Source organism: Numida meleagris, chromosome 1 (assembly GCF_002078875.1).
Source record: "Numida meleagris isolate 19003 breed g44 Domestic line chromosome 1, NumMel1.0, whole genome shotgun sequence".
Taxonomy (NCBI): Eukaryota; Metazoa; Chordata; class Aves; order Galliformes; family Numididae; genus Numida; species Numida meleagris.
The window spans coordinates 108,348,123-108,375,040 of NC_034409.1; the positions used below are offsets into that span (position 1 = coordinate 108,348,123).

Here is a 26,918-nt window from a genome sequence, read left to right on the forward strand (position 1 = left end):
TCCTCTCTCCTTTCCCCACACATACCAAAGAATATTGTTAAATGTACATGCTTTAGAACAGCAAGAAAAATGTATGTTAAGTGTGCTGCTTAAAGTTAAAACAAAAAGCTTGTATTTAATAAAGTATTACAAAGATATTTCAGTAATAGTTTTTATAACAATATATTTAATATTGACCTTTTATCAGATTATTAAGATTATTATTATTATTAAAGATATTTATTATATATATAATATATATTTCATTACAGGAGCTCATTGCTACAAAAGCATATATATATATATATTATATATATTATTATTAAAGATTATTATCTTTTATAAGATTATTAAGATGCTGTTGATAATGACACTGTCCTTCATCTTTTTTTCTCTATTCACCTTCCTCTATTCCACTTCTGAACACCGGAATATACGAGTTTCCGTGGGAGAAGCTTCTTCAAGATTTCATACTTTGCTCACAAAAAAGCAAAAAGATAATGTTTTTTTCAGATTAACTTGTGACTTACTGTTTTGTTTTCTTTTTCATCTGGTTGCATTAGATGTAGACGGACACTGAGCAAAGGTTTGTTTGGAAATGATGAAAAAAGTAAAGACTTTAAATCAAAGCCCATTATGAGTAAGAACTTTGTTCTCTTTTTCTTTTAGGTAACCATTGATTGTCCTTGGTCGATTTACTCCACTATTATTGCATTAACATTCTGCATACCTTTTAATGCCAAGCATTCCTTATTGTCAGCTGGCAAACGGTAATGTACTCATTAAGCAGTCCTTATTTCTTTTTTTTCTTAGAAAATAGGGATCTGGAGTTTCATAAATATCGTCTATAGCTGTCTTTTTTCATTACTGTTTTTTAAATTGGACTTCTCTTGTCCTGCACAGTTTCCCACTGAAAGTTTGCATGTTTTCTCTAGTGTACTTTCTTAAAAATAAAATAAGTACGTTTTCAACTTTTCTGGAAACAAGACCACAAAATAAACCAAGTTGATCTATTTCTATGTAGTTATTTGTTTCTATTTAATATTAAAGAGTGTGTTTTACAGCCCTGTTTCTACAGATTGATAAATATTCAGAAAAGATTGAAAGAAATACACTTGCTTTTATATTTTTCCATGAGCTGTGCACTTTACAGCAAATCTGTGGACCCGTATTCTTTAAGTGTAAAAATTGAAATTTGCTACAAACTTCAACAAACTTCGTGTTTTTCAGGAAGTATGTGCAAGTCTGCATACAGAATTTGTCAGAACTCTGCTTTCAGCTTTCAAACAGCAACCTAAAAAATACTGCTGACTGTACAGATACGCAGCTTGTACCTCTGAACCCTGAATCTCAACAGGTAAAAAGATTCTGTTGGTGGTTTGTGAGCCTATTGACAGGAAAGTTAGATGAAACTTCCTGCTAGTAATACCATTAGCACTTCTGCACGTAACTTTTGTAGGAAGGCTTATAGTTGATCTTTGTGATCTTCTGAGTAACTTTGCTTCTTAAAGATGCTTTAGAAGGCACTGCTGATGTTAGATGAAATTCTAAAAGATGTGGAGATTATTAGGTAGGTGTTCAAACTTGTCCGTTTTCTTGTAACCTTGTTTTTCTAAGCTATATTAATAACCAGAATGTACAAGTATGTGTAAGAGCATGTGTATTTCCATTTCTCCCTCAGAGGAAGGAAAGCTAATACTACAAACAATTTCTCTTTCAGGTCATATATAGTAAGCAATCAATATTCTTTGTGTGGGAATTGAAGTGGACGAAAGAGCTTCCTCTCTCCTTGCAGTGCCTGTTTTCAGTCAGCTTTTGTCCAGCTACCTCTGAAAAACAGTCTCTTACCCTGAAGCCGTTCACTTATGAGTTTCAAGTGGAAAATTTTTTTGTAAGTGTTCTCAAGTATAGTATGTATTGACTGAATATGGTTTCTTAATATACACTATGCAAGGGGGAAGTCAAGAAATATATTTTAGAACTTCTCTTTATGTAATGAAACCTAAGATCATTGGAAAACTGTGTATTATTCGATGCTGAACTGTAGAACTGAAGAAGAGGGGAATTACATACCTACCCATGGAATAGAATAGGAGGAGAAGAACACTTGTGTGAGTTTACTTGAACGTGGGTTTTGTTTCTTGTTTTGGTTTTGCTCTGTGTTTTTGCCGCTTTGGGCTTGTGCCATGGAGAATGTCTGTTGATTACTGACTGAGCTGCTTTTTTCCCTGTGACTTCAGGCACTCCTCTCCAAAGCAAACTGCCATTTCCAAAGATCTTTGCTATTGTGAGCATTTGAATTGTTTTTGTAGTGCTTTTGTAGCAGTGAGCTCCTGTAATGAAATATTTAGGATTTGCTAGGCCATTATCTTAAGTGTTTCTTCTTTCCCCTTACGGACAAACTTCTTTGATCTGCTAGGAAGTTTAGGCTAGGTATGACTTCCTATTAAAGGAATTTTATCAACATTACATAATCTCATCTCTAAATTCAGTTATGTTAGCCTTTTTGTTGGTTGGGTTAGAAGTAGCAGCCTGAGAAATATTTCATGGGGTTAAATCCTTTTGCCTGTTTTCAGTATTGCTGTATTTTCTGCCTGCTTATTGCAAACTGGCACTGAGCAACAAGATATCGTTCTACCTCCTGGCATGTAACTAGCATTTTTTGGCACTTTTATCAGCATCCTTACGGATATATTTTTTTAAGGGAGCTGAATGTTTTCATCATTGACATTTTAATGCTTTTCCTTTGGGGAGGAGTATAAATTTTAATTTTGTAGTAATTAAATTTGTTCTCTGATAATATAAACACCTTTATTCTGGGGACCATGGTGGTAAGATTGATAAAAGTTGTCAGAATTTTTGTGACATGTCTGAGAAGGGAGGAGTCAGAAAGCTAATAAAAGTTTTTTTTTTTCAGTTATAATAAGATGGGTTTCCATTTAAAAGTATTGAAAGGCTGAAGGGTTAAAAGCTTGGAAGTGGAGGGAAGAATTGTGTACTCTGATGATATCAAAAATAGTTTGAATCAAATTTAGTTTCATTTTAGCAATAAAATGAAGTGAACGTTATTTAACTCAATCTTGCGTTAAAAAAATATAATAAGACATGAGTGTTAAACACACAAGTTTATACTATATCAATTGTCAGGTGTTGTTTATACACAAGTAAATGCCCCCCTTTTTTTTCTTGATAACTGTACTTTTTTTCTTCCTTTTTTTCTTCCTTACAGACATTGTACCATGTGAAAACTGAAATTTTTCCACCACTGGGGACAGAGTATTGTAAAACAGGCTCACTATGCTCTTTAGAGGTGTCTATCACCAGACTTGTTGACCTCTCAGAGGTTGACAGAGATGAAGCATTAACAGAATCAGATGGATATTGCACAACAAAACTTATGTATGAAGGTAAGAATATTTTTCCTACTTGTATTGACAAAATTCCCCAGTAATTTAGTTTCAGTAATGTCACCTGTCAGACTTTCTGTGAAATACATTCTTGTATTGTGATTTTGACTTCCCAGTGAAGTAGCTTTCATTTCATTAAGGATGAGAGTTGTGGTTTAAGCCTGGCAGGCAGCTAAGTACCACAGAGCTGGTCTCTCACGCCCCCTCATCAGGAGCAGGGAGAGAATCAGAAAGGTAAAACTGAGAAAACTCATGGGTCAAGATAAAGACAGTTTAACAGCTAAAGTAGAAGTTGCATGCACAAGCAAAAGAAGATAAGGAATTTGTTCATCACTTGCTATCTGCACACAGAAGTTCAGCTGCTTCCAGGAAAACAGGCCTTTATCATGTATAATGGTTAGCTGGGAATATAAGCAAATATATTACTCCAACGTTCAGCCCATCCTTTTCCTCTAGCTTTTACTGCTGAGCAAGACACCATGTGGTATGGAACATCCCTTCAGTTGGTCTGGGCCAGCTGTCCTGGCTCTGTCCCCTCTTAGCTCCTTGTGTGCCTTTGGCCTCTTTGCTGAGAGGGCAGCATGAGAGGCAGAAAATCCCTCGACTCTGCAAGCACTGCTCTGCCACGATTAAAACATCAGTGTGTTACCAATGCATAACATCCACAACCAGCATCATATGAGCTACTATGAAGAAAAATAAACTCTATCCCAGCAAAAAAAAAAAAAAAACTAGGACATGGAGATTATTTTATGAGTTGTTTTTTTTAATTTGTTTATTTGCCTTAAAGTGTAAATGCTACTCAAGCTGGCTGAATGCTTGTTTGAGGCTATGGCCCCTTTGGTGTAGGGCTGTTTTCTTAGTTCGCACGGCTCTTATCGTAGAATCACAGAATGACTTAGCTTGGAAGGGGACTTCAAAGCCATCCAGTTCCAACCCACTAGCGCTACTCACTAGATCAGATTGCCCAGGGCCCCAGCCAACTTCACACACAAAATCCTGTGAGTTTTTAGATACTACAAAAATACTGATTTTAAAGTGCTCTAAAACTATACTGGGAATTCTCTATATTTTCAAGTAAGATTTTTGTAGTGTCTTCTCGTTGTTCTTGCAGTTGTTGACAACAGCAGTAACTGGGCAGTCTGCGGAAAAAGTTCTGGAGTGATATCTATGCCTGTAGCAGCTCGAGCAACTCACAAAGTCCACATGGAAGTGATGCCACTGTTTGCTGGATATCTCCCCTTTCCTGATGTCAGATTATTTAAATACCTCCCTCATCATTCTGCTCACTCCATGCAACTTGATGCTGGTAAAGCTATCTTGAATACATGGCTACTTAGAGAAATGGTTCTGCTCCTTCCATGTTCTTGAGTAAAGAGAAGTGCAAGGCAAGGAAGTGTATTGACCAAGTACTCTTAGATGTTTTTCGTACTTACCTTCATTTTCAGTTAATTTGAAACATTTAAGGTGCTGCTCTAACAAGAAGTTTGATTTCAGGTTGCAGTCTTAATCTGTGAGGAGAAATACTAAACACGTCCTTTTCTTACTTCCTTTAAAGATTACTGTGCAGATTCGTTATCACTTAATTTGTAATCAAGCAAACATTAATTTGGTCACGAAACCTCAGGATTAGAAGGTTGTCCCTTAACAGCTCACCTCTCATATCTCTGTTAGTTTTGAAAACCTGGGTTTTGTAAGGATCAAGTAGAAGATAAAGTACTGAAAACTTGCGGCATATAAACCACATCAAGAGTTTAAATTACTGGTGACATCAAGTTTTTATTTGTACTGTTGAGTAGCTCCAGAGCTGTAGTGAGAATTCTCTCGTGCAAGCAACTTACCATTTGTCAGCAGCACTCCAGGAACTGCCAGTGTGCACTCTTCTAGTTTGACAAAAATGAGGTAGCGCTACTCAAATTTTCCATGTAAACCAATATAATTCACACTGTTGAATCCACTGATGGCCAAAGTTGTGCAGACTGTTACCTCAGCAGAGATGTTCAGTAACAGTTAATGTGTGGTAAGTTGACTGTGTGTCTGAGTTCTGAAATAATTTTGAGTTACTTAATCACTTCATAGAATGAAATTCTGGGTTTTTGTTTTGAACAGATAGCTGGATTGAAAATGATAACCTATCTGTGGACAAGAATGTGGATGATCAAGCTGACAGCAGCAGCATAAGGAGCAGAGGTAGCTTGCATTCTGCAGCTAGTGGGGAACACAAAGGTTTGCCAATGCCTCGTCTGCAATCCTTTTCATCTGGTCAGGTCTTCAACTGCAGCACGGGTATGCAAATACTTGTCATTCCCAGCAAGGACGACCATGTTCTCGAAGTCAATATCACGTGACAACTTGGTATAAAAACAAGGAAAAACAAACAAACAAAAAAACATTAGAAACTGGATATGAAAGCACTTTAAAGGATTATGACCAGATTAGTCTTTGTTGCAACATTTTAACGCTAAGGAAACCTATGGCACTCAACATTTACTGGCCATGGAAGCACCAGACAATTGTATCAATTTAAATGTACAGTGAAGCTTGTGTCAGCTAGTTTATATTGCCACTTTAATATGTTTTGTGTGAGCTATTGGGTTTTCTCCCTTCAGTCACATCCTGCATCTCAACACAGGGCAACAAAAACAAAAAAAATCCAAATACTTGGACCACTTTTTTTATTTCTGTCTGGCAGCTGATTGCTTTGTTTAATGCTTCCGACATATTTTAGAATTGAGATTTGGATGACACAGTGATCCATATCTTGGATTTTTATGTAATTTACAGGCTTTTCCACATGTGCCGCAAGTACAGCAAAACATACAACAACTCGTTCATTGACTTAATAGTTGCTTTCCTGTTTTTTTTCTTTTTTTTTGTTTATCATTGTTAATTCCTGTCGTTGCGATCTTATATTAAACTTCCATCGTTTGCATACTTAAATGCATGGAAGCACTACTGCTATAAACAATCTTAACTGAACAAAATTCCTTAATTTTTTGAGGCTTTCTCCTTCACAGAGTAGACACTGTGATGTCACATATTATATGGTTTTATTTTTTTGGGGAGTGGGATGGGTGGGACATCCTCTTGCATAGTTCTTACCAAAGAAAGATACTGATAGAATTTAATAATAAATTATTTGGCTTACTGAGTTCCCAGATTCATTTCTTTTATTAGCATTTCTAAGTGGCTTGGTTTTCTGCTCCAATTTTGAAATTGGGGCAAAAATTTCAGTATGAGATGATACTTGAACAGTCAACCTTTCATCACGAAGGCTTAGTGTAAGTATTACTGATTAGAGGCCAGACTTCCGCATTCACAGGGGAAGTAAGAGGTTGGTTTGATATAGGAAAGCTTGCAGATGTAGAATAATTGTGAAGCAAAGTTAAAACGTGTAACTTAAAGAATTTCATTATTTATATCTTGAAATGTAAATACAAAAAGTGTTTAAAAGAGAAAGTGTAATTTTTGTGAATGTTGCAAATTCACCTGTGACTGGAAAAATTACAACTCCTGATGTCCTGCTTCTGGTATTGAAACTTGTGCATTTAATGTGAGAATGACCTTTTCTACTTGCAGTTCTATAATGGTGCATTGTGAACAGACTCCACAGAGGAAAACTATCCCATATCAGATATTTGTCAGTAATGCTGAACATATTAGAAAAAATAAATAAAAAGAGAGGAACTGCTGATTAGGCAAATATTTTATTTTTTTCCTTTTTTTATAAACTCAGGTTCTGCTAAATTACAAAGGGGAAGGAAAAAAATCCTCTTTCCAAAAAGAATTGCAGTTAAAGAGTAAATGACTACCTTACATTGTGGTTTTTTTTTTTTTTTTTAAGCAATGTCTAAATAGATGTAAAAAGTAGACCTGCTAGCTGAAAATGTTACTGTTACGCATCTTCTTTCTGTGAAGGAATGCCCTTTCTCTGTGGAAATCATACCATTTTGTTCTGGATAAAACCCAAAGCATCATTTAGTGTGAGTGAATGGCTGCTGGGATTCTTTGACTGGAAAAGGTAACAAGTTTGTGACTTTAACACTGCAGGTATTCTAATTGATTCCATTTTCATGGTTTGCTATTGAATCATTTTTCACATCATTCTGTAATATACTGTTAGATTAAACACATTGTACTAAGATTGTTTAATGAAATTGTAAGCGTTACAGTTCTAAATATACATGTTTTAAAAAGAAAGCCAAGTTCTCTACTGGTGTGACTTTTTATTTTAAGAAGCGATGACTTCCCTCTCCATTTAGCCCAAGCTGCTTTCCTTTGGAAAGGCAGCCCGCTGTTGAGGTGTGGGTAACGTGTGAGGCTGGAGGAGGGGCAGCAGTTCTGTGTCCTGCTGGGGGTCCCCTGTTGACAGGACGGGCTGCCGACCCGCACGGTTCTCATGGGTCCTCTGAGCCCGGCTCGGGATGGGGCTGGTGGGCTCTAAGGTGCTCTCGGGACGAGTCCCGAGAAAAGCGGCCAGGCTGCTGGCGGCAGAGCGCAGCTCAGGCGATCTATACGAAGGCGTAGAGGCGGGGCGGGCGGCTCTCTGTCAGTCACCGACTCCCGCCCTCAGGTCAGAGCTGTCCGCTCCCCGGGCGCATGCGCACTGCGCACTTACTGCGTAGCTGGGCGCGCCGGCGGTGAGTCTTCCACGCGCTGTGCACGCCGCCATGAAGTTCGCCTACCGGGTGAGTGAGCGAGTGCCCCGTGGCGGCCCCTGCCTCTCCCCTTCCCCTCTAACCGCCCCCCTCCTCTCCTCGCAGTTCTCCGGCCTGCTGGGCACCGTGTACCGCCGAGGGAACCTCAACTTCACTCGCGATGGCAGCGGCCTCATCAGCCCCGTCGGGAACAGGATCTCTCTCTTCGATCTGAAGAAGTGAGCGAGACCCGGCGGCCGCCCCTCACCTCCTGCACCCCTCTCCCCGCGGGGCTAACGTGCGGGGTTGCGGCCCGGCCCTCCGGTACAGCGTGTGCACGAAACAGGCGTGAGCCAGCAGTGCGCGCTTGCAGCCCGGAAGGCCAGCGGTGTCCTGGGCTGCATCACAAGAGGGGTGGCCAGCAGGGAGAGAGTAGTGATTGTTCCCCACTGCTCTGCCAGTGTGCGGCCCCATCTGGAGTACTGCGTCCTGGCCTGGGGCCCCCAGCACAAGGAGTGGAGTTGTCAGAGGGGGACCAGGGGAGGGCATGAAGATGCTCAGAGGGATGGAGCACCTCTCCTCTGGAGACAGGCTGAGGGAGCTGGGCTGGAGGAAATAGACATATTACATGACCTGATAGCGATAGGATAAGGGGGAATGATTTTAAACTAAAAGAGAGGAGATTTACATTACATGTTAGGAAGAAACTCTTTTTTTCAGAGGGCAGTGAGGTGCTGGCACAGGCTGCCCAGAGAAGCTGCGGTGCCCCATCCCTGGCAGCGCTCAAGGCCAGGTTGGATGGGGCCCTGGGCATCCTGAGCTGGTGGGGGGCAGCCCTGCCCACGGTCAGGAGTTGGAACTAGATAATCTTTAAGGTCCCTTCCTATTCAAGCCATAATATGATTCTGGGTATCAGGCCATAGTTCATTGATGCCAGAAGAAACAGCCGTTTCTGCGTTCTTGTACTCAGTTTACTATTTTGTCATTTCCTTGCAGCAATAAATGTGAAACATTCCCACTGGCCACACGGCACAACATTGTGTGTGTGGGGCTCTCTCCAGATGGAAGCCTTGCCATCCTTGTGGATGAAGGTATTTGCACAAATGAGGTATTTGTTTTATGAAGGAATGAAGTAGAAGTACCATGTGAAAGCAGGTGTTCAACTTTAGAATAAATCGGAAGTGCTCTGCTTTAACAATTTAAAATTTCTGGGAAGATTTTTTAAAAAGCAACTGGTAACTTTGATTGCTTTTTTTTGGTCTTACCTCATTAAGCATGCTATCTTAAGTTTCTGAGAAGGTACTTTATTTTAATAGGGGAAAGCTAAGCTTGTTAGGGTATGTTTTCTTTGGGCACTAATAATTTTCTTATTTTCCCTCACAGAGGGAGCTGCCTTGCTCGTCAGTTTGATCGGTAAATCTGTGATACATCAGTTTCATTTCCACAAGCCAGTGCACAGTGTCTCCTTTTCTCCTGATGGCAAGTAAGTGAAATGTTTGTGCTTTAGAGCAAAGAGAAATTGCCTCATAAACTGGTAGTAATTATTAAAAACATTCTGATCAACCAGGGAATTTTATTTATGAATTTTGGGCTGGACCAGGACCAGTTCATCGTTAAAGTTGAGAGGGGAAGAGAAAGGAAAAGCAAAGCTTGGCAACTGTCTGGAAAGGTGGCCATCATATACATTGTCTTTGGTGGAACATAGAACACTTGCTATGGATCTTAGCCGTTCTTCTGTGTTATAAGCAAGGTGGAAAAATGTGAGGCACTGTCAGTGCTGTAGAATTGCATGAAGGCATTCATAGTGGTGCAGTTTTCTGCTGGCTTGGTTTAGTTTAGACAACTGTGTTACTGAGAGGGACAGTTCTCTGAATTGAGTGCTTCTTTCCAAGTCTCTTATACTTTAACTCCGTGGTCACTGAGCCAAAGTGTAGTGACTTGAGATAGTGGGGAGCATCAAAGAGTAAGAAGAAAAGGCACAGACTTCCCTTTTGGCAGCATTTCTCAGTTTAATTGACTTGATTTAATTGTAAATGAGTTTTTTGCTTGGAAATTGGAATCACAGTTCTATGTTAGGGAATTACACTGGTTATAGGGCAACTGTAAAGCGTATGTGTAACAGGAATGCAGATGCTTTGTACAAGTGGCTAATATGTGGAGGAGAGGTTGAAATAGAATATCTGATTTTTAATGTTTGTACTTTACCTTCCTGTACAAGAATTAGTGAATAACTGTTTCATTATTCAACTTAATTGATTTTTCCAAAGGTTTTCTGTCACTTAGTACCTGCATTCTTGAAGTTGAGGAATAGTAGCTATCTGCAAACAATTTGTTGGCTTTGATTCTGAAGTATTTCGTATTCATCACTTCAGTAACACAGAAACCTCTTTAACACTATGTTGTTCTGTTTTATTGCAGTCTGTAGTGAAAAATAGCTTAATTTAACATCTTTGCATGCAATTCTGCTTTTTTTCCTTTATGACAGGCGATTTGTGATAACAAAAGACAATGTTGCTCTTATGTACCACGCTCCTGGGAAGAAGCGAGAATTCAATGCATTTGTTCTGGACAAAACTTACTACGGTCCATATGATGAAACAACTTGTATTGACTGGACTGATGATTCCAAGTGAGTTGTTAAACTGAAACACTGTCTGCCTGCTGACATCATTACTATTATATGCGTATATTATTTTCTTTGCTCTAAAGTGATTACTAGCTTTTAAAATTTGGATTATACTCTAATCAAATACTGTATTATATATCTCACATACATACTACATATAGTGTATATGTACTATGTAAATACTGTAGCTAGGCAGACTAGAAAGTATGAAACAAGCACGTATTAGGGATCAGTCGTGCATTCTTGCTTGAAAATGCCCAGTTATTCACAAAAGAAACATATCTTTCAAGTGTGAACATGGTTGACCTTTTGAATGTATTTAATCCCTTATCTCTTTGCAAGAGTACTAATTTCAGTTTACAAACCTCGTGTGCAAAATTACTGTTGAAGTGTCAACTTGTCTTCCTGTGCCAAATGTTCTGCACCAAGTGACTGTCTTGCAAACCAGTATTCTAACTCAAATTGCCTTTCTTTTTTTTTTAGGTGTTTTGCAGTAGGAAGCAAGGACATGTCTACGTGGGTGTTTGGAGCAGAGCGATGGGCAAACTTGATATATTACTCACTTGGAGGGCATAAGGATGTCATAGTAGCCTGCTTTTTTGAAGAGAACAGTCTCGATGTATGTATATAGTGATACTACATTCTCAAATTTTAACGTTCAAGTAGCTGAAGTGTAGTCTTGTCTGTAGATAAGGATGTGGCTATATTGCTATCTCAGAATCTCAATTCATCTGCAGTGACCATGAGTTTAAAATTCCTTGAATGTTACAAGAAGTAAATATTAAAAAGAGAGTAGATTATTTAAAGTTGCCTCCCCCCCTCCCCAAATATTACAGCTTTAATTATGAAAGGAATAGTAAGCTGTAACTCCAACTGGTAATAAAATTACCCTTCATCTTTTTGAAACTTCTCTGAAGGTAGGGAAGAATATAACATGGTTTCTCAGGACAAGTGAATTTTTCAAACTAAATCATCTGGAGTGCTAGAGAATCAAGTAAAATATAATCCCAGTGTTAGAGCATAGGCTCACTATCCCTCCTGCAATTGCGTAGTTGTTGAAACAGGGCAAGAGATTAAAAAAATAATAAAATCTGTTACATGATAATCGTATGTTTCTGTGTTTCTATTCTAGCTGTACACAGTTAGCCGGGATGGAGCTCTCTGTGTGTGGCAGTGTGACACAGAGCTTGATGGTTTGAAGCCCATGCCCCCTAAAGAAGCTAGGCAAAAGAACAGGATAAAAGAAGATGATGAATTTCTTGAAGAACCTAAAGGTGAAGAAATTCATGGAAAAGCCAATCCAAATGAGCAGGAGATAAGAGAGAAGATTAAATATACACGTGTGGCAAAGTAAGTAATTTTCCACTTTACAAAGGCAGAGTTTTTGTGGGAGTTTACTATGTTGGGCTTTTTTCACCATTTATTACTCGGAGTAGTGTAAAACTCTACCCAAGTTTTAGAAATCTACTGTAAATCCAGTAATAAATAGTTTCAATAGAACACTTGTTTGTCTTACCTTGAGTGTATGAAGGGCGGTACCTTCATGTTCAGAATAATAAGTCAGCATGAGATTGTCAGTACAGTGACCTTTAGTTAAGTCTAGAAGCTGGGAGGTCTTGCAAGATTGCTTGACTTGAAGTGGTGATGCAATAGCCACGTTAGGTAAAGATAGCTCGTCAGCCTCTTTGGTGAGCTACTTGGAGATGCCTTTCTCAACTATCCCTTTCTGTCCACATCAAATTAGATCTATTTTGCAAAGAATAATCCAGTCTTAAGACAGTTGCTGCATTTAGCTTTGCTGGAAGGAGTACAATGTTTATAAACAAGCTAGTCAGTAAGTGAGGGGGAGATGGAATTCTAGAGGGGGTAGCTAAGAACACTGGACATCAGGCTTCTCTTTCCAGTTTCTCTGACTATAAAGGCAGTGTACAGAAAGTGCCCTACTCCAGACTGTGTTGAAATTGGCCTCTGTGGAGCATCATTTCCAGGCAACAAAGGAATTTGGAATGTATAACTGTTGAATAACGTTCAGATGCTCTTTCGTTTGACCGTCATGGGATGCCTATCTTTTTAATTCCAGTAAGAGTTACACCTGCAAAGAAACGGAGAGAACCTTTTTCTTCTCTAGGCATACAGTATTCATGGCTATTGCCTCTGTAGGAGGCTCACATGCGGAGGGATAACCAGTGAATTCATTAAGCCACCTGTGATGATCAGAGGTAAATGCACAGTGCATTTCCTCTGAAGTTAACTTTAGTCCCTTTTGCTGTATGTGATCAGTTGTCACTTCTGATAATAAGACTACAGTAGCAGCTGTAAACATTCAGGAAGAGAAAAGGGAAGAGAATTAGTTTTTCATGAACTATGGGAAGTATACATATAAATAAATTTCCAGAACTAGTGCGTTTGAGGTTCGTCCTAGGACGCTGTTGAAATACTTGACCTATATTGAAATGGAGCTATGAGAGCATACTTTTCTTCTATGTTCAGTTTGCTTCTCTCATTTCTTTGCCCAGGAATTTTTTCAATAAAGAAGGAGATTTTAATAACCTGACATCCGCAGCTTACCACAAGAAAACACACCTGTTGGTCACTGGTTTTGCTTCTGGAATCTTTCACCTCCATGAGCTTCCAGATTTCAATCTGATACATTCCTTGAGGTGAGATAGGGGCTAATGGTTGGTTGGTTTGGGAGTGGAGGCTGTTAGTTTTTTTGTTTCGATTTGTTTCTTTGCTTGAGAAGACACCATATTTAGTAGTGGTGGAGTAATATCGGAGCACAAAAATCTTACACGGGAGCATCAATTTAGTATTGTAATTTTTGGAAAGGCAGAATCATGGGTAAACTTGTGTTCAGTTTTGGGCCCCTTGCTAGAAGAAAGATACTGAATTGCTGGGAAATGTTCAGAGAAAAGCAGCAAAGCTGGTGAAGGGACTAGAAGATGACTTAGGAGTGGCTGGGGGAACTGGGACCGTTTAGTCTAGAGAAATAGAGACTGAGGGGAAACTTCATTACTCTCTACAACCATCTGAAAGGTGGCTGCAGCAAGGAAGAAGTTGGTCTCTTAGGTGACAAGTAATAGGATGTGAGGAAATGGCCTCAAATTGCTCCACGAGAGATTTAGATTGGGTATCAGGAAGAATTTCTTCGCAGAAGAGGTGGTTAGGCATTGGAATGAGCTGCCCAGAAATGTGGTGGAGTCGCCATCCCTGGAAGTAATTAGATGTGTGGATGTTGCGCTTAGGGGTGTGCTTTAGTGATGGACTTGATAGTGCTAGTTTGATCTTAAAGTTCACTTCCAGTCTAAATGATTCTATGCTATTAAATACTAAAGAATTCCATTGTGTACTTTATTACAGGAAAGTGAGGTCTGAATGAGGAACTCCTGGGTAGTAGTTGTTGGCCATAGATTCCTACAGTGCTTTGGATTTTCTGCTGTCACTTTCTTTGTAGCAAATAAAGCTGACTCCAAAAATAAAATGTGCATTGAAAATTATCTATAAATTGTACCTACGTTGGAAAATAACGTGTTTTTTTTTATTTTCCATTGCTGTATGAGCCTAGCTAAAGAATGCATAATTTCTTTGTACAACAAAAAAAGGATCCACAGTTCGTTTTCCTGAATTTGGGAAGTTCTACTCTGTTACTGACAAGTGTTTCTTCGTTTGGGATATGGGTACTCTTGTCTTCATTGTGAATAAGGCAGTATTATTTCTTTGATGTTCTTGAGTGTAGTAAAGTTTGTATGCTGCTTTTGATGTTACACTAATACAGAAGATTCAGTAAAGTAATCAAAGGTCTTGCTTGAACACAGGAAGTAAACTCTAGTTTCTCAGAAGTTTGAAGTTTTATCACAGAAGGCTTGAAAATGCAAGTTTGTTTACTGGGTAATTTTCTTTCTTTAGTATTTCAGACCAAAGGATAGCTTCTATTTCTATCAACTCTACTGGTGACTGGATTGCTTTTGGATGTTCAGGTTTGTGAATTGTTTGGTCTGTATTCATGGAAAAGTGAGGAATGCTGTGGGAAACAAATCCAAATTCCTCCTGCCCTTCCTGGTTCCAGATGTTGAAATGTTTTAAATAATGTATAGACTCATGTCTGTAGTGTCTGAGTGTAGTAAAGAATGTGTCCCTTCTCAGTTTGTACTCACAGAATTCTTGTGATTCAGGGAACTAGAATAAAAACAAATGATGCCTGTATCCTTTCAGTTACGACTCCTCATTAGTAATATAGTTTATAGTATGCTCTTCTTTGGGGTTTAGTCTCTCATGTGTAGCCCCTTCTGACACATGGCATTTTACAAAGTAAGCTGTATGTTCAGACGCATCTATTTCCACCCAGTCAATAATGGTTTGCATGGTAACAAAGTTTCTGTATTCATGCAGTCTTGCTTTTCTTTCCGGTTCATCTAGTCAAAAAAGTAAAAGGTAGAAAGTTGCCATCTCCTTTACAGCCCTTAATGTTGAAAAGTGGAGGATTGGAAATCCCCGGGCTGCCTTGGTTATTCATTGCAGTGACCAGTTAGTAAGGTCGATTGCCAGTTAGATGGCTACAGTATCTTAAAGGTGAAATTGCAGAATGAACTGGCATAAACACAAAAATAGAGTTCTGCTCCAGCATATTTCTGATTTTTGGCTGTTCATCAAGATCCATTTGTTTGTTACAAAAACTGTTAATAGCACTGTTGTAGTACCGAGGATATTAAGCTAAGTACCAGATCCTGGTTGTTAAGGAGATGAATCTTGAACTTCTGAAATGAAAATGGCTTGTATTAAAATTAATATAGAGACAATGCAACCTGTTTGCGTCAGCTTTCCTGTTCTTTGGTTGTTAGATGCAAGTATGTGTTTCCTGGCATGCATTAGCAGGTTCCCATCATTGGATTCATAGTTCTGGTCAATTCCTATGTGTTCCCAGGTTTGGGTCAGCTCCTGGTGTGGGAATGGCAGAGCGAATCCTACGTGCTGAAGCAGCAGGGCCATTTCAACAGCATGGTTTCACTGGCATATTCTCCAGACGGACAGTACATTGTAACTGGAGGAGAGGATGGGAAAGTAAGTGAGACAATATTGCTGAGTTATGAACTTAAGTCATAAAAAGATAGGAAACACCTTGAATTTCCATTGCATGTAGAAAACTGTGTTACTGTAATTGATAAATATATTTTTTTGTCCTTGGTTTTCTTAGACGTTTTGATTTTTCTCTGCACAACATGAACGTTTTGAATTGCTGTTGGTATCCTCTGCAAATTGTGTCACTTAAGCTTTTTAGCAGCTCAGTTTTGTTGCTGTTGTACATGCACGTTCTTTTAACTTTTTTTTTTAAATATTTTGAGGGGAAAGGATGCTTTGTAGAGTAATCCCAAAGTCTCTTGGTTCTTAAATGTGACTAAGATAACATGTTCTGTGCATCAGAAGTTTTGCTGGGGAAAAAGAAAAGACCTGCCACTTTGTAGTTTCTGCCATTCGTACTGAAATCAACCAAATCTCATAAATCTCAAAGTGCAGACAGCTGAATTTCTAACTTTTTTGTTTGGGGGAAATTTGAAATAACATTTCGGTTGTAACTTTTTGAAAGGGCTTGCAGTTGGTTTTGAATTTGGTGCTTGAAGTTGGCAGGTCAGAGTGTAGGAGTCTGAGATGTTGATTGAGTTTTCCTTGAAATTTTAACTTTGTTTCAAAAATACTTTGTCTCCACTTTATTTCTGTGCTTGTTTGCCTTTAGTGGTCTAATGATGAGCTGTATCTTTGCGTCATTCGCACAGAATTTTTTTCAGCTGTGTTGAAAGTTCCTTGTGTTATTAAGGAGCTTTAGAGCTAGCTTTTCTTGGCTCTTCTGCTTCCTTGTACTTTCCTTCTGAACTGATGGTGGAGATTCCAGGAAGGCTTTTCTGATCTCTCTTGCAGGTGAAAGTGTGGAACACTTCAAGCAGTTTTTGTTTTGTCACTTTTACAGAGCATACCAGTGGCATAACTGCTGTAACTTTTACTTCCAGTGGTTATGTAATTTTGAGTGCTTCCCTGGATGGAACAGTACGGGCATTTGATCTGCACAGGTAACTTTTCATAAAGCTTTTGTGTATCATTTAGCATTCTGCTTTCACCACCCAAAATGCAGCAAACTTGATGATTGATGGTTTCAAGATTAAGTTGCACAAATACGAGTACCACTTTATTGGTGTTAGTACTGTTATTGGTTCAGGCTTTGATGTGAACTTAGATAGTAATTAGGAATCATGCCACTCTATCCAGTTTCTGTGAATAAAATTGTGGAAGAACTTTGCTCAGAGAGCCTGAAAATCCAGTGAGATCATTCTCTGCTTCTACAATAGGAAGTAGGCACCTGTATAACAGAACGTTTGCTGTAGTTACAGTGGTTGAGTCATTAGAGTGCAGCTGTGTGCAAAACTGGAAGCGTAAGCAAACTTATGTTGTCTGGAGAATGGACTTACACTATGTAATAGAAGAAAACTCTTCTGCTTGAGTATTTTGGGCTGGTTTTTTCTGCAGCGTTAGTAATATTTTTTGAGTCTTGGAATCATACTGAGGCATTGCATATCATTTTATGCAAAGAATATTTTTTTCAGTAGATAGTTTGAGAGACCTAAAAAGAAGCTCATTTTACTTTTAAAAATCTGTTTGTAAAATGTATTTTTCAATCTACCTGAAATGTTTTTACAATTTATTTTCACGTTTGTAACAGATACCGCAATTTCCGTACTTTTACTTCTCCGCGACCAAGTCAGTTCTCTTGTTTGGCTGTGGACTCCAGTGGTGAGATTGTGTCAGCTGGTTCCCAGGATTCCTTTGAAATATTCATCTGGTCAATGCAGAGTGGGAGGCTGCTGGATGTAAGGACTCACAGTGAATTTTTGAGTAATGAGCTCTTTCTAGTTGCTGAAGTAACACAAATACTGCTGAAGTATTACTGTGTTACCACATTGAGAAAGAGAGTTTTCACTCAACTAGTTGTTCAGAAGTGTTCTTTACTACATATTTTTCTCAAGGAAATTAGGAAAGTGTAGGTGCTATTGTTAGATCAGTACAGATTGCATGAATGGTTTCATTGGTGCAGAGTAGGGGCATGATTTTTTTGTATGGTTATTTAATGTGGAGGGTGGGAAAATGATCAATTTCGATCTTCGCTGTCTTGCTGCTAGTTTGAAATTATTCTTTGCAGAGTACAGTTAATTATGGAGAGACACAGTCATTTGCTATTTTCAGTTCTTAAACATTGTACACCTGATGGCAAATCAGATGAATTCAACACGTCAGATATATTTAATTTGGTGTAGATGTTGAAAACAGAGTATTGATAGTATCTCAGCATGTACTTGAGTGGATTTTCAGAGTTTTGGATTTAGTTTCTTTCCATTATTTCTGTTGAGAGGAGTGGGAGCTCCATGCTTGAAAAATATGTATTACTCTTGCTCACAGTTTTTCTTTAGTGTTGCTCTCCTTCTGATAATAAGGCAGGGAGAGAAGACTATTCCTAAGTCTTCATCTCTATAAAGGCTATGTGCGTGCATGAGAGTGGTTATAGATACCTGTACAGTGGTAGCATTTGAGTGATTTTCTTTCAACTTGTTTAAGTAAAAAGTTGATGGTCACTGGTATATATGATACCTCATGTCCAAAAGTTACCTTGAGCATGCGTGGACAAGTTAGGTGTAGTTTTATTGCTATATTTATAGTTTATTGAATGCACACCGTATGAACTTCAGTTTCTCTTACCTATTTTCATGTTATCTTTTCTTTTATTAGGTCTTATCAGGTCATGAGGGCCCCATCAGCAGTTTGTCCTTTAACCCTATGAAGTGTGTTCTTGCTAGTGGCTCTTGGGATAGAACTGTCAAGTTATGGGATATGTTAGACAGCTGGAGAACTAAGGAGACACTAATGTTGAACTCCGATGGTAATCTTTATTTCATATTATATCAAATATAAAAGTATTACCAGAAATGATACAACTGTCTGTCAAATACAAATGTATTTTTTTCTTAATAATGGAAACAAAAAGTTTAGTTCTCTGTAGTACTTGAATAGCAGTGCAAGAAGTCCTTTTTATATATTCTTAATAATGGAATATATATTCTTAATAATGGAAACAAAAAGTTTAGTTCTCTGTAGTACTTGATTAGCAGTGCAAGAAGTCCTTTTTATATATTACCAGCTGTAGCTATATAATTAGCTAAAACATTTGTATGTTGTCCAGAGAAAAAGTAGTGTGACACTTGTTAATCATAAGCTGTTGGTGGTAGCTGGGATGACATGCATGAATAATACAGATATTTTTTTCCTGGATAAATATATGATCTTTTCCTAGAAAAAGTTCCAGCTGCATTCTAACCATTAATGAAATTATTTGCAGTACTTGTTGTTGCTTTCCGTCCTGATGGCAAGGAGCTTGCAGTTGCTTCTCTGAACGGACAGATAACATTTTGGGATCATGAAAATGCAGTCCAAGTTGGCTCAATTGAGGGAAGACATGACCTTCAGATGGGAAGGAAGGAGCTTGATAAAATAACTGCCAAACAATCAGCCAAGGGAAAGTAAGTCAATGAGATAGCAGTTGAAAAGAGGCTGCCATGCTGGCATTTGCTTCCGAGTTGGTTTTTATTTCAGTTGTTTTTTACATGAAGATTTCAGAATGCGTTTACTGTTCACCTGTTTTGATTCTGACTGCATTTTAAAAGACTTCTGGTGCTGACATCTGGATGTACCCTTTGTTTTTTTTACTGTGTTGGCCATCTGATCAGCATCTTTCTGATCATCTGTTTTCCTTCACTGGCGTGTTTCCAGCAGAATATTAAGATTGCCCTAAATTTTTCATTTAACAACTGTGATGGGTCCACTTTTAAGTGGATATGTCGTTATGTAAACATTATCTAACTATTACTGTGTAGGAAAATTTTTTTAAATAAGTGTAAATATGCTGTGGGTTTATTACAAGTTACCATGTATGTGAAATAATTTTTAAAGGCAACTCAAATTTATTTGCTTTCAAATAGTCTAATACAGATGTCTTGTGTTTCATTCCTCTCTTTTTTCCCTTGCCTCCCCCACCTCCCTTTTCATTCTATATTGCTTCCCCTCAAAACTAAATAACGTTTTTTAAAAACACGTGTTTCTTGGTGATGAGCTCAACCACCTTCTTTCTCTTCAAAACATACCTTGTCATTTTTTTCTCTCTTCTTACCATCCTTAGTGTTGCACAAAGTGTAATTGAAAGCTCATTTGTAGAGTTGCAACGGGGCATCAGAAGTACTGAAGTACTTGAAAAAGCTTGAAGTTTTAAATTGTTTGTGATTCATACATAGTAAAGCACCAAAAGTATTTGACTGTAGTAAAACGTGTTAATGTGAATGAAGACATCTACTACTTTTACAACTGGATGATTTCTCTTCTGTATCTTCACACTGTACTTGTGTCTTTTGGTTCGAAGTGGCAGTGAAATTAACATTTTTTTTCTTTCTATTTACCAGATCTTTTACCACTCTGTGTTACTCAGCAGACGGTCAGTCCATTTTGGCAGGTGGATTGTCAAAATTTGTCTGTATTTATAATGTCAAAGAACAGATTCTTATGAAAAAATTTGAGATCTCATGCAACTTTTCTTTAGATGCAATGGAGGTATGTGGCTATAGCAGTCCATTTCACCCCTTACTGCACCAAAACTTTGATTTTTGGATGTAACATCTAATTTAAATAGGATCCGTGAATATTTTGATAAGTGTGGGTTTGTTTGCTTTATTTTGTGCAGGAGAGATGTAAAGAGAAGTTATTTCTTAGAAAACAAAATTGTGTCCTGAAATTTAGCTCACTAGAATCTGCAAGATTACAATGTGTTTGTGTTAATGAGCAAAATTCTTTTAAGCATAGTCAGTCAGTTAACTTGAAATTAATGAAAATTTGAATGACTGATATTTCATACTAAGCTGATTTTCTCTTTGTGTCGTTTTCTTGTCTTTTCAAAGAAATGAAGTAATTTAGGGTGGACACAGGAAAATACCACTGAATTTTACACAGACTGTTTCTAAAGGAACTGGGGCTGTTTAGTCTGGGGAAGAGGAGGCTGAGGGGAGACCTCATTGCTCTCTTCAAATACCTGAAAGGTGATTGCAGGGAGAGCAGGGCTGGTCTCACTGGTAACAGGTGACAGGACAAGGGGAAATGGCCTCAAGCTGCACCAGGGGAGGTTTAGGTTGGATATCAGGAAAAACTTCTTTACAGAAGGGGTCGTTAAGCACTGGAACAAGCTCCCCAGGGATGTGGTTGAGTCACCATCCCTGAATGCGTTTAAAAACTGTTTGGATGTGGTGCTCGGGGACATGATTTAGCGGTGGGTTGTTTGTTAGAGCAGTATGGTTAGGTTGCGGTTGGACTTGATGATCTTGAAGGTCCTTTCCAACCTGAGCAATTCTATGATTCTAAATAGTGCCAAATGCAAAATTAAGTTCCTTTGAAAGTAAAGCAAATGATGAAAAAGATTGAAGGAGAAAAATTCCAGTAAGGCTTTGTAATATCCCCTTACCTGGACGAATAATGATTGCTCACGTATTTACATCAGGCTTTACTTGACTGTGTTCCAAATCTGTTTCCTGATAACAATGGTTTCTGAAGAAGCCTTCATTTCAGCGCTGCCCGTAATTGTGCCACCATAGCCTTACACATAGCATAAAAGGATAGCAGGATTGAGTGAGCCAACTGGAAAAGAATCCAGGAGAGCGTATCCTGAAATTGGGAGAGAGGAGCATCCTGTAGCAGAACTTGAATAACCGTCTGACTGTACAACTATTAATATTAGCACAGTGAGATTTTGGAAAGGGAGGAAAAGTGGGAGTTTCTTTCAGGAAATTGTGCACCTCTTAGGTAGAATAACATTGTAATAATATGAAACCACAGTCTGAGGTTTGTTACTCTGAGGCAGTAAGAATGAAGCACCTTGATTCTGATATGTGGCTGGATACTGTTGCCCACTATTCTGAAATAGCCAGTTTTCTCTGTGGTTTTGGAAGAACTTTTGGAATAAAGTACAAAGAAATAATCACTAAATTCTAGAATGTTATGGAACGTTTTCAGTTAATACAGGTGTTGGAGAAGGAGATTGTGCAGTGAATGGAACTTCTGTGTTTTCCTAGGAATACTTAGATCGGAGAAAAATGACTGAATTCGGCAGCATGGCTCTGATAGATGAAGGTGCTGGAGATGAAGATGGTGTTGCTATTCCTCTTCCTGGAGTAAAAACAGGTATGGCTTTTGACCTTGCTGTCTTGTCTTTGTGAGGATCAAAACCTTTGTTCCTAAAGGAGATGCCAGATATGAAGGCTTTGAACTCTCCAGCTCTGTTCTGTAGTATACTTGAACTGTCTGTGGCTTCAGAGATTTGTTACGTATGTTCCATGCTCAGCAATAGCTGGAAATACTTGACACCCAATTTTTTTTTCCAGTTCCTTGCTTTGCCTCTGATCTTTTGAAGGGCACGGCAAAATTCAGTCCCACCACTTTGCTTAGCTTATTTTATGATCTCTTGGGCAGAGACCATGTCTTTTAACTGCTGAGTTCTGACGTGTTCCATATTATTCAGCATAATGATAACAGCATAGTTAGAATTGATAGGTATACCGTGAACTTTTGGAGGCTGTATTAAACCACTTTTCAACTTCTCTTTTAGGTGACATGAGTTCTCGACACTTCAAACCAGAAATAAGAGTGACTTGCCTGCGATTCTCTCCTACAGGCAAGTGTTGATGAGTGTATGATTTGCTTTTTCCTTCCGCATGAAACAAATGAGTAGAGGAGCAAAGGAGTACAAACTCCTTTGGAGATGGTCTTTCTAGATGTTATGCAGTGCTGCTAGGTTAGCAGTCCAGTCTCTTACACGGTGGATAATTAGGAACCTTAAGTATGTATTACATTCAGCTGGTATTCTTCACAAGCAGTGTCATTGCTGATGGGTTCATCAGTGATGCACTGTTTTCTGTCATACAAGCTGTAAGCAGTGGAGCATCATCTGTTTGTTATTACTGTTGTGCTTGCATCCTAGAAAACCCGGCTTTGTTCTTTAAAACTCTTGCTTCCTTTTCTAGGACGAAGCTGGGCAGCTACCACCACTGAGGGTCTTCTTATCTATTCACTGGACTCTGGGCTAATTTTTGATCCTTTTGAGCTGGATGTTGATGTTACACCCAGCAATATACGCAAAAAACTGCATCATAAAGAATACACTATGGCTATTGTCATGGCCCTTAAGCTAAATGAAAAGAAGTTAATTCAGGAGGTTATAGAAGCCATACCTGGTAATGAAGGTAAGTGGATCTTCTGTGATATTTGACTGAGCTGATTGTAAGCAGAGATGCTTAAGCCCAATGAAGTGTGGCATAAATGGCGAAGTTTCCCACTACAGAAGAGGAAAAGTTAGAACATTCAAAGACTTCAGTTGGTTTTACAGTTGCTAAAGACTAGGGAGGAAAGGATGATCTTCTGTTTTAAAAAAAAAAAAAAAAAAAAGAAAGAAAAGTTGACCTTCTGGTGTTAACTTATGTTATAATGTTACCAATCTACTGTGTGGTCTTCTAGTGGCTTTTGAACATGGACTTTGATCGGGTCCAGATCCATGCCAAGTTTTGCATTCATGTAAATAAAGCAATTGATGTTAGAAGGACTTAGCAAATTTAATATGACTTAGCAATGTGCCAGTGTAATGAAGACAGTCGACTGAATTCTGGGCTGTACTGTTGAGAATGTAGTCAGCAGCTTGAGGGAAGTGATTAGTCTCCTCTGTTCAGAGCTTGTGAGACTGTATTAGGAGTATTCAGTAGGAGGAATTGGAAAACTATTAGAGGGCCAGAGTGCACAACAGCTGAGAAGATGCTGAGAGAGGGTGAAGTGTGGAAATTTTGGTTGTTGAAATCCACTGTTAACAGAAGGAATGCGTGACTGTTTCTTTAACACAGAAAGAGATTGACTCTTCGGGTGGCTGCTGAGAGTAAGAGTTTGTTATTTTGAGAAAGAATTGTATGTAGTGAGGTCATCACTATTTTGAACACTTGTAAATCGTGCTGCTTCATAGTGTCCAGTTGCCAACAGCATTCAGGTACTTCCTCTGTGAGCAGGCAGCTCTGGTATCTTTTCAAGCATCCTTTATTGCCTCTTGATGTTACACCTTAGTAGTTTCACTGAACTTTACAAAAACTATGAAGTCAGGAGTGACACTTAAACTGAAAGAAGGAAAGGAAATGGGTAAAAGTTCTGGAGGAGAGATGGTGAGAGAGTGTCCTGTTAGGGGGAAAAATATTATTGCACATCTTAGGTAGGAGGAGAGTAAAATTCTTGCTTTTAAATCCAATAGTGATTGGAAGGCTCAAAAGGAAAGATGTGCTTCCTGAGAGGTTGTGGTACTGTGCCCTGAAATATAATATTAAACATCAAATAGTTGCCAAAACCATGCTGTCTCTTCTGCTTCTTCACATCCTTTCCTATGGTCTCTTACATGTTATTCCAAATAGTAACTCAATTCTGTGTTTTTCTGTGTTGTTTGTTTCCTATTTACACAGTTGATGTTGTCTGCTCATCGCTCCCAGATCTGTATGTGGAGAAGGTGTTGGAGTTCCTGGCCTCTGCCTTTGAGATATCTTGTCATTTAGAGTTCTATCTTATCTGGGCTCATAAGTTGCTCATGCTGCATGGACAGAAATTAAAAACAAGGTGAGCTGCTGTGAAAGTGAAAAAGCTGACAAGTGTTTCAAAACTCTTTCAGTCTGGACTTTCCATTACAGTTAGTGGTGTTCTAGATAGATGTAGGCGTAGGAATTGAAATGATGTGATTTTTACAGCTTCTTTACTAACAAGTGTGTATGAGAATTGGGTTGCATAGTAGCATTTGTGAGGATAAAAGCATTTGTCAAGCACTGCCGGTAAAACTTTCCATAGCTTGCTTAGCCTGTAAATGCGTAAAGATTTCAAAAGCGCCTCTAGGATTTGGGGATTTTTTTTTTTAATGATTATGTACATTAAATACAACTGAAGGATAACGAGCTTGTGCTGACTGCACTTTATGGAGTTAGCTTGTGATTACAGCGTGCACTGCTGGCTTGTTAGTGAGTGCTTTGACTTCTTACAAAGTTCTTGAAAATGACATGGGCTTGCCCTGTGCATTGTATTCAGCCTACTCTTAGTATAGAGTTCATAGACTTCTTGGAATAAAACCGGGTAAAGTGGGGGTATGACAGAGAGCTAGAGACATCTGAAATGGAGTCCTGCCGGTTAAAGCACTAGTGTACTGTGTAACTCATGACTCGCCTCAACATTAGTATTAACAGCTGAGTGTCTGAAATGGCCAGAGCAAACTTTCTCCTTTTTGCTTCTGATAAAGTAGAGAGTTTAAAACAAACTATTTATTGTTTGGAAAGTAATGTAGTACTTGGAAGAAGTTGTTATCATTACAGCAAGCAGAATTTAGTTCTCCATGGTGCCGCTTGACATTAAAAAAAAAAAAAAGGCAAATATTTGGCTTGGCAGTAAATTATTTGTATGAATATAATTGTTTTTGGCACAGTCAAAAGCAAAACGCTTTTGTCTAATGTTAAATTAGACAATGACACATGTTTGTTAAAGTTCTGAGAATATGGAAAAGTACTAGATTTCCACACGTAAATATAAATTACAATGCAAGTTGTATGTTTTCTCCATTTAAGGTCACAGAAGCTGCTCCCCATGATTCAGTTCCTTCAGAAAAGCATCCAGCGTCACTTTGAAGATGTTTCCAAGCTGTATGTATTGCTATATTTTGAAGTTTTAATCAAAACCCTTCACTGCAGTGTGGAGTAATTTGCAGGACGATATTGTAGCACTAGAAGTTTCAAAACCCTCTTCTTCTAGAGGTGTTTATGCTTTAGGAGAAAAAAGGAATTTTGTTCCTAACGTGTTCTTACTTTTACAGCTGTGAATGGAATATCTACAATATCAAATATGCGTTGGCCATTTCACAACAGCGGGGCATGAAGCGTGTGGCAGAAACATCAGTAGATGAAGAAGACTTGGAATCTGACAATGATTATCTTATGCAAGAAGTTCCTAACGACAATTGCAGTTCCTAGTTATTCTTCACAGGAGAAAACCTAAGACAACGTAAATTTATGCAGTGGTATTCACTGGGACTGAGTGGCCCTCATAGTGGCATAATTTAGCTCTTTCTAGCAGTGTGGAATGGAGTTGCGTGTGAGTTACAGAAGTGGGAGAGATTTTGGATAGACAGTGCCATCTGTGGTGTGCTTTGTGTAGCCTCCGTCCATAACATCAATGATTGGTTGCTTCACAGCACTGATTTCTTATTTTTTTTAATTGTTCTTAGTTTCAGGTAAGATAAAAAACATGTTTAGAAGTATGCCTGGAAGAAATGCATTTATTAAAAGCACGTTGTGTATAGATTAAGTATTGAGAATTATTTCTAATGTGGTCTTGTCATACTTTGTGGTGGACTCTTTTTTACCTCTGTTTTTATGTCATTCTTAATGGGAAAGCTACATATTGCTCTCAACTTGTTTGAAATTTTTATTTGGTTATAATACATGCTTATTATTGGAGCACTGTTAGGAGTAAGTGGACCTGGTTTTCTTGGTTTTGTAATTTCCAAATCATTGTTTATTAACACAAAAATCTTGAAACTAATGTTTTCTTTGCTTTTAGGAGTTGGTGTGGGAATTGGCTAATAATGACATTGAGGTTCTGAATGCAAAGAACTATATCCATATCTGTATTGTTTTCAAGCCGTATGTTGAAAGGGCTTTGATTTAAGATGCTGCAAATAATAGTGAGTCAGGATTGATTTTATTTGCAGTGTATTCTGTTCTGGATTAATTTTCTGGTCTCTTCCTACTCTTGGAAAAGAGGTGTGAATATAGAAAACTGTTGCAGAAAAAAAAATAAGTCTAAAATATTCAGTGGACATGTTAGTTCTAAGATTTCAGTATGTAAAATTAATATGCACTTGCTAAAGTGAAGCATACCAAATGTTTTGATTTTTTTTTAATTATTTTTTCTTTCTTTATAGTAAAAAGTTCAGAATTTCTTTTCAGTTGCTGGTGTTCCCTTGCCTCCTGTTGTTTTCATGATCATGGCAATGTTTCAGGGTCTCAGGGCAGTGAAGGAGTTGCTGGGCTGGAGAGACTCTTGTTGGCATTTCTAATTGCTTCTCATTCTCTTCCACTCCTGTGCCTCCTTTCCCTACCATGGCAGAAAGTAGGTTATGTAGAAGGGGGGCATAGG

At 38.4% G+C, this 26,918-nt stretch overlaps 2 protein-coding genes across 4 annotated transcripts in view; both read left to right on the forward strand.

Annotated features, from left to right (window-relative positions):
* Positions 1-7,591, forward strand: part of TRAPPC10 (trafficking protein particle complex 10) — a 41,508-nt gene extending 33,917 nt beyond the window's left edge. Inside the window, exons 18-23 of one of the 2 annotated variants that reach the window (XM_021406953.1) lie at positions 649-749; positions 1,210-1,336; positions 1,700-1,870; positions 3,209-3,386; positions 4,501-4,774; positions 5,496-5,623. In XM_021406953.1, coding sequence (XP_021262628.1) covers positions 649-749; positions 1,210-1,336; positions 1,700-1,870; positions 3,209-3,386; positions 4,501-4,757 — 834 coding nt within the window. In that variant the 3' untranslated portion in view covers positions 4,758-4,774; positions 5,496-5,623. Of the gene's footprint in view, positions 1-648; positions 750-1,209; positions 1,337-1,699; positions 1,871-3,208; positions 3,387-4,500; positions 4,775-5,495 lie in introns of both variants that reach the window. The other variant, XM_021406944.1, reaches the window with a different exon arrangement.
* Positions 7,936-26,727, forward strand: PWP2 (PWP2, small subunit processome component). 2 transcript variants are annotated; one of them, XM_021406964.1, is made up of 21 exons: positions 7,936-8,074; positions 8,150-8,262; positions 9,020-9,114; positions 9,407-9,506; positions 10,509-10,652; positions 11,133-11,268; positions 11,782-11,999; positions 13,166-13,309; positions 14,556-14,626; positions 15,571-15,707; positions 16,560-16,708; positions 17,356-17,503; positions 18,417-18,567; positions 19,024-19,204; positions 20,138-20,285; positions 21,794-21,902; positions 22,327-22,392; positions 22,742-22,960; positions 24,209-24,359; positions 25,349-25,423; positions 25,594-26,727. In XM_021406964.1, the coding sequence occupies exons 1-21, from the start codon at positions 8,057-8,059 to the stop codon at positions 25,748-25,750; spliced, it is 2,730 nt and encodes a 909-aa protein (XP_021262639.1). In that variant the 5' UTR covers positions 7,936-8,056; the 3' UTR covers positions 25,751-26,727. The 2 variants fall into 2 exon arrangements, with proteins under 2 accessions (XP_021262639.1, XP_021262649.1); XM_021406974.1 differs by lacking the exons at positions 7,936-8,074; positions 8,150-8,262 and adding an exon at positions 8,312-8,347.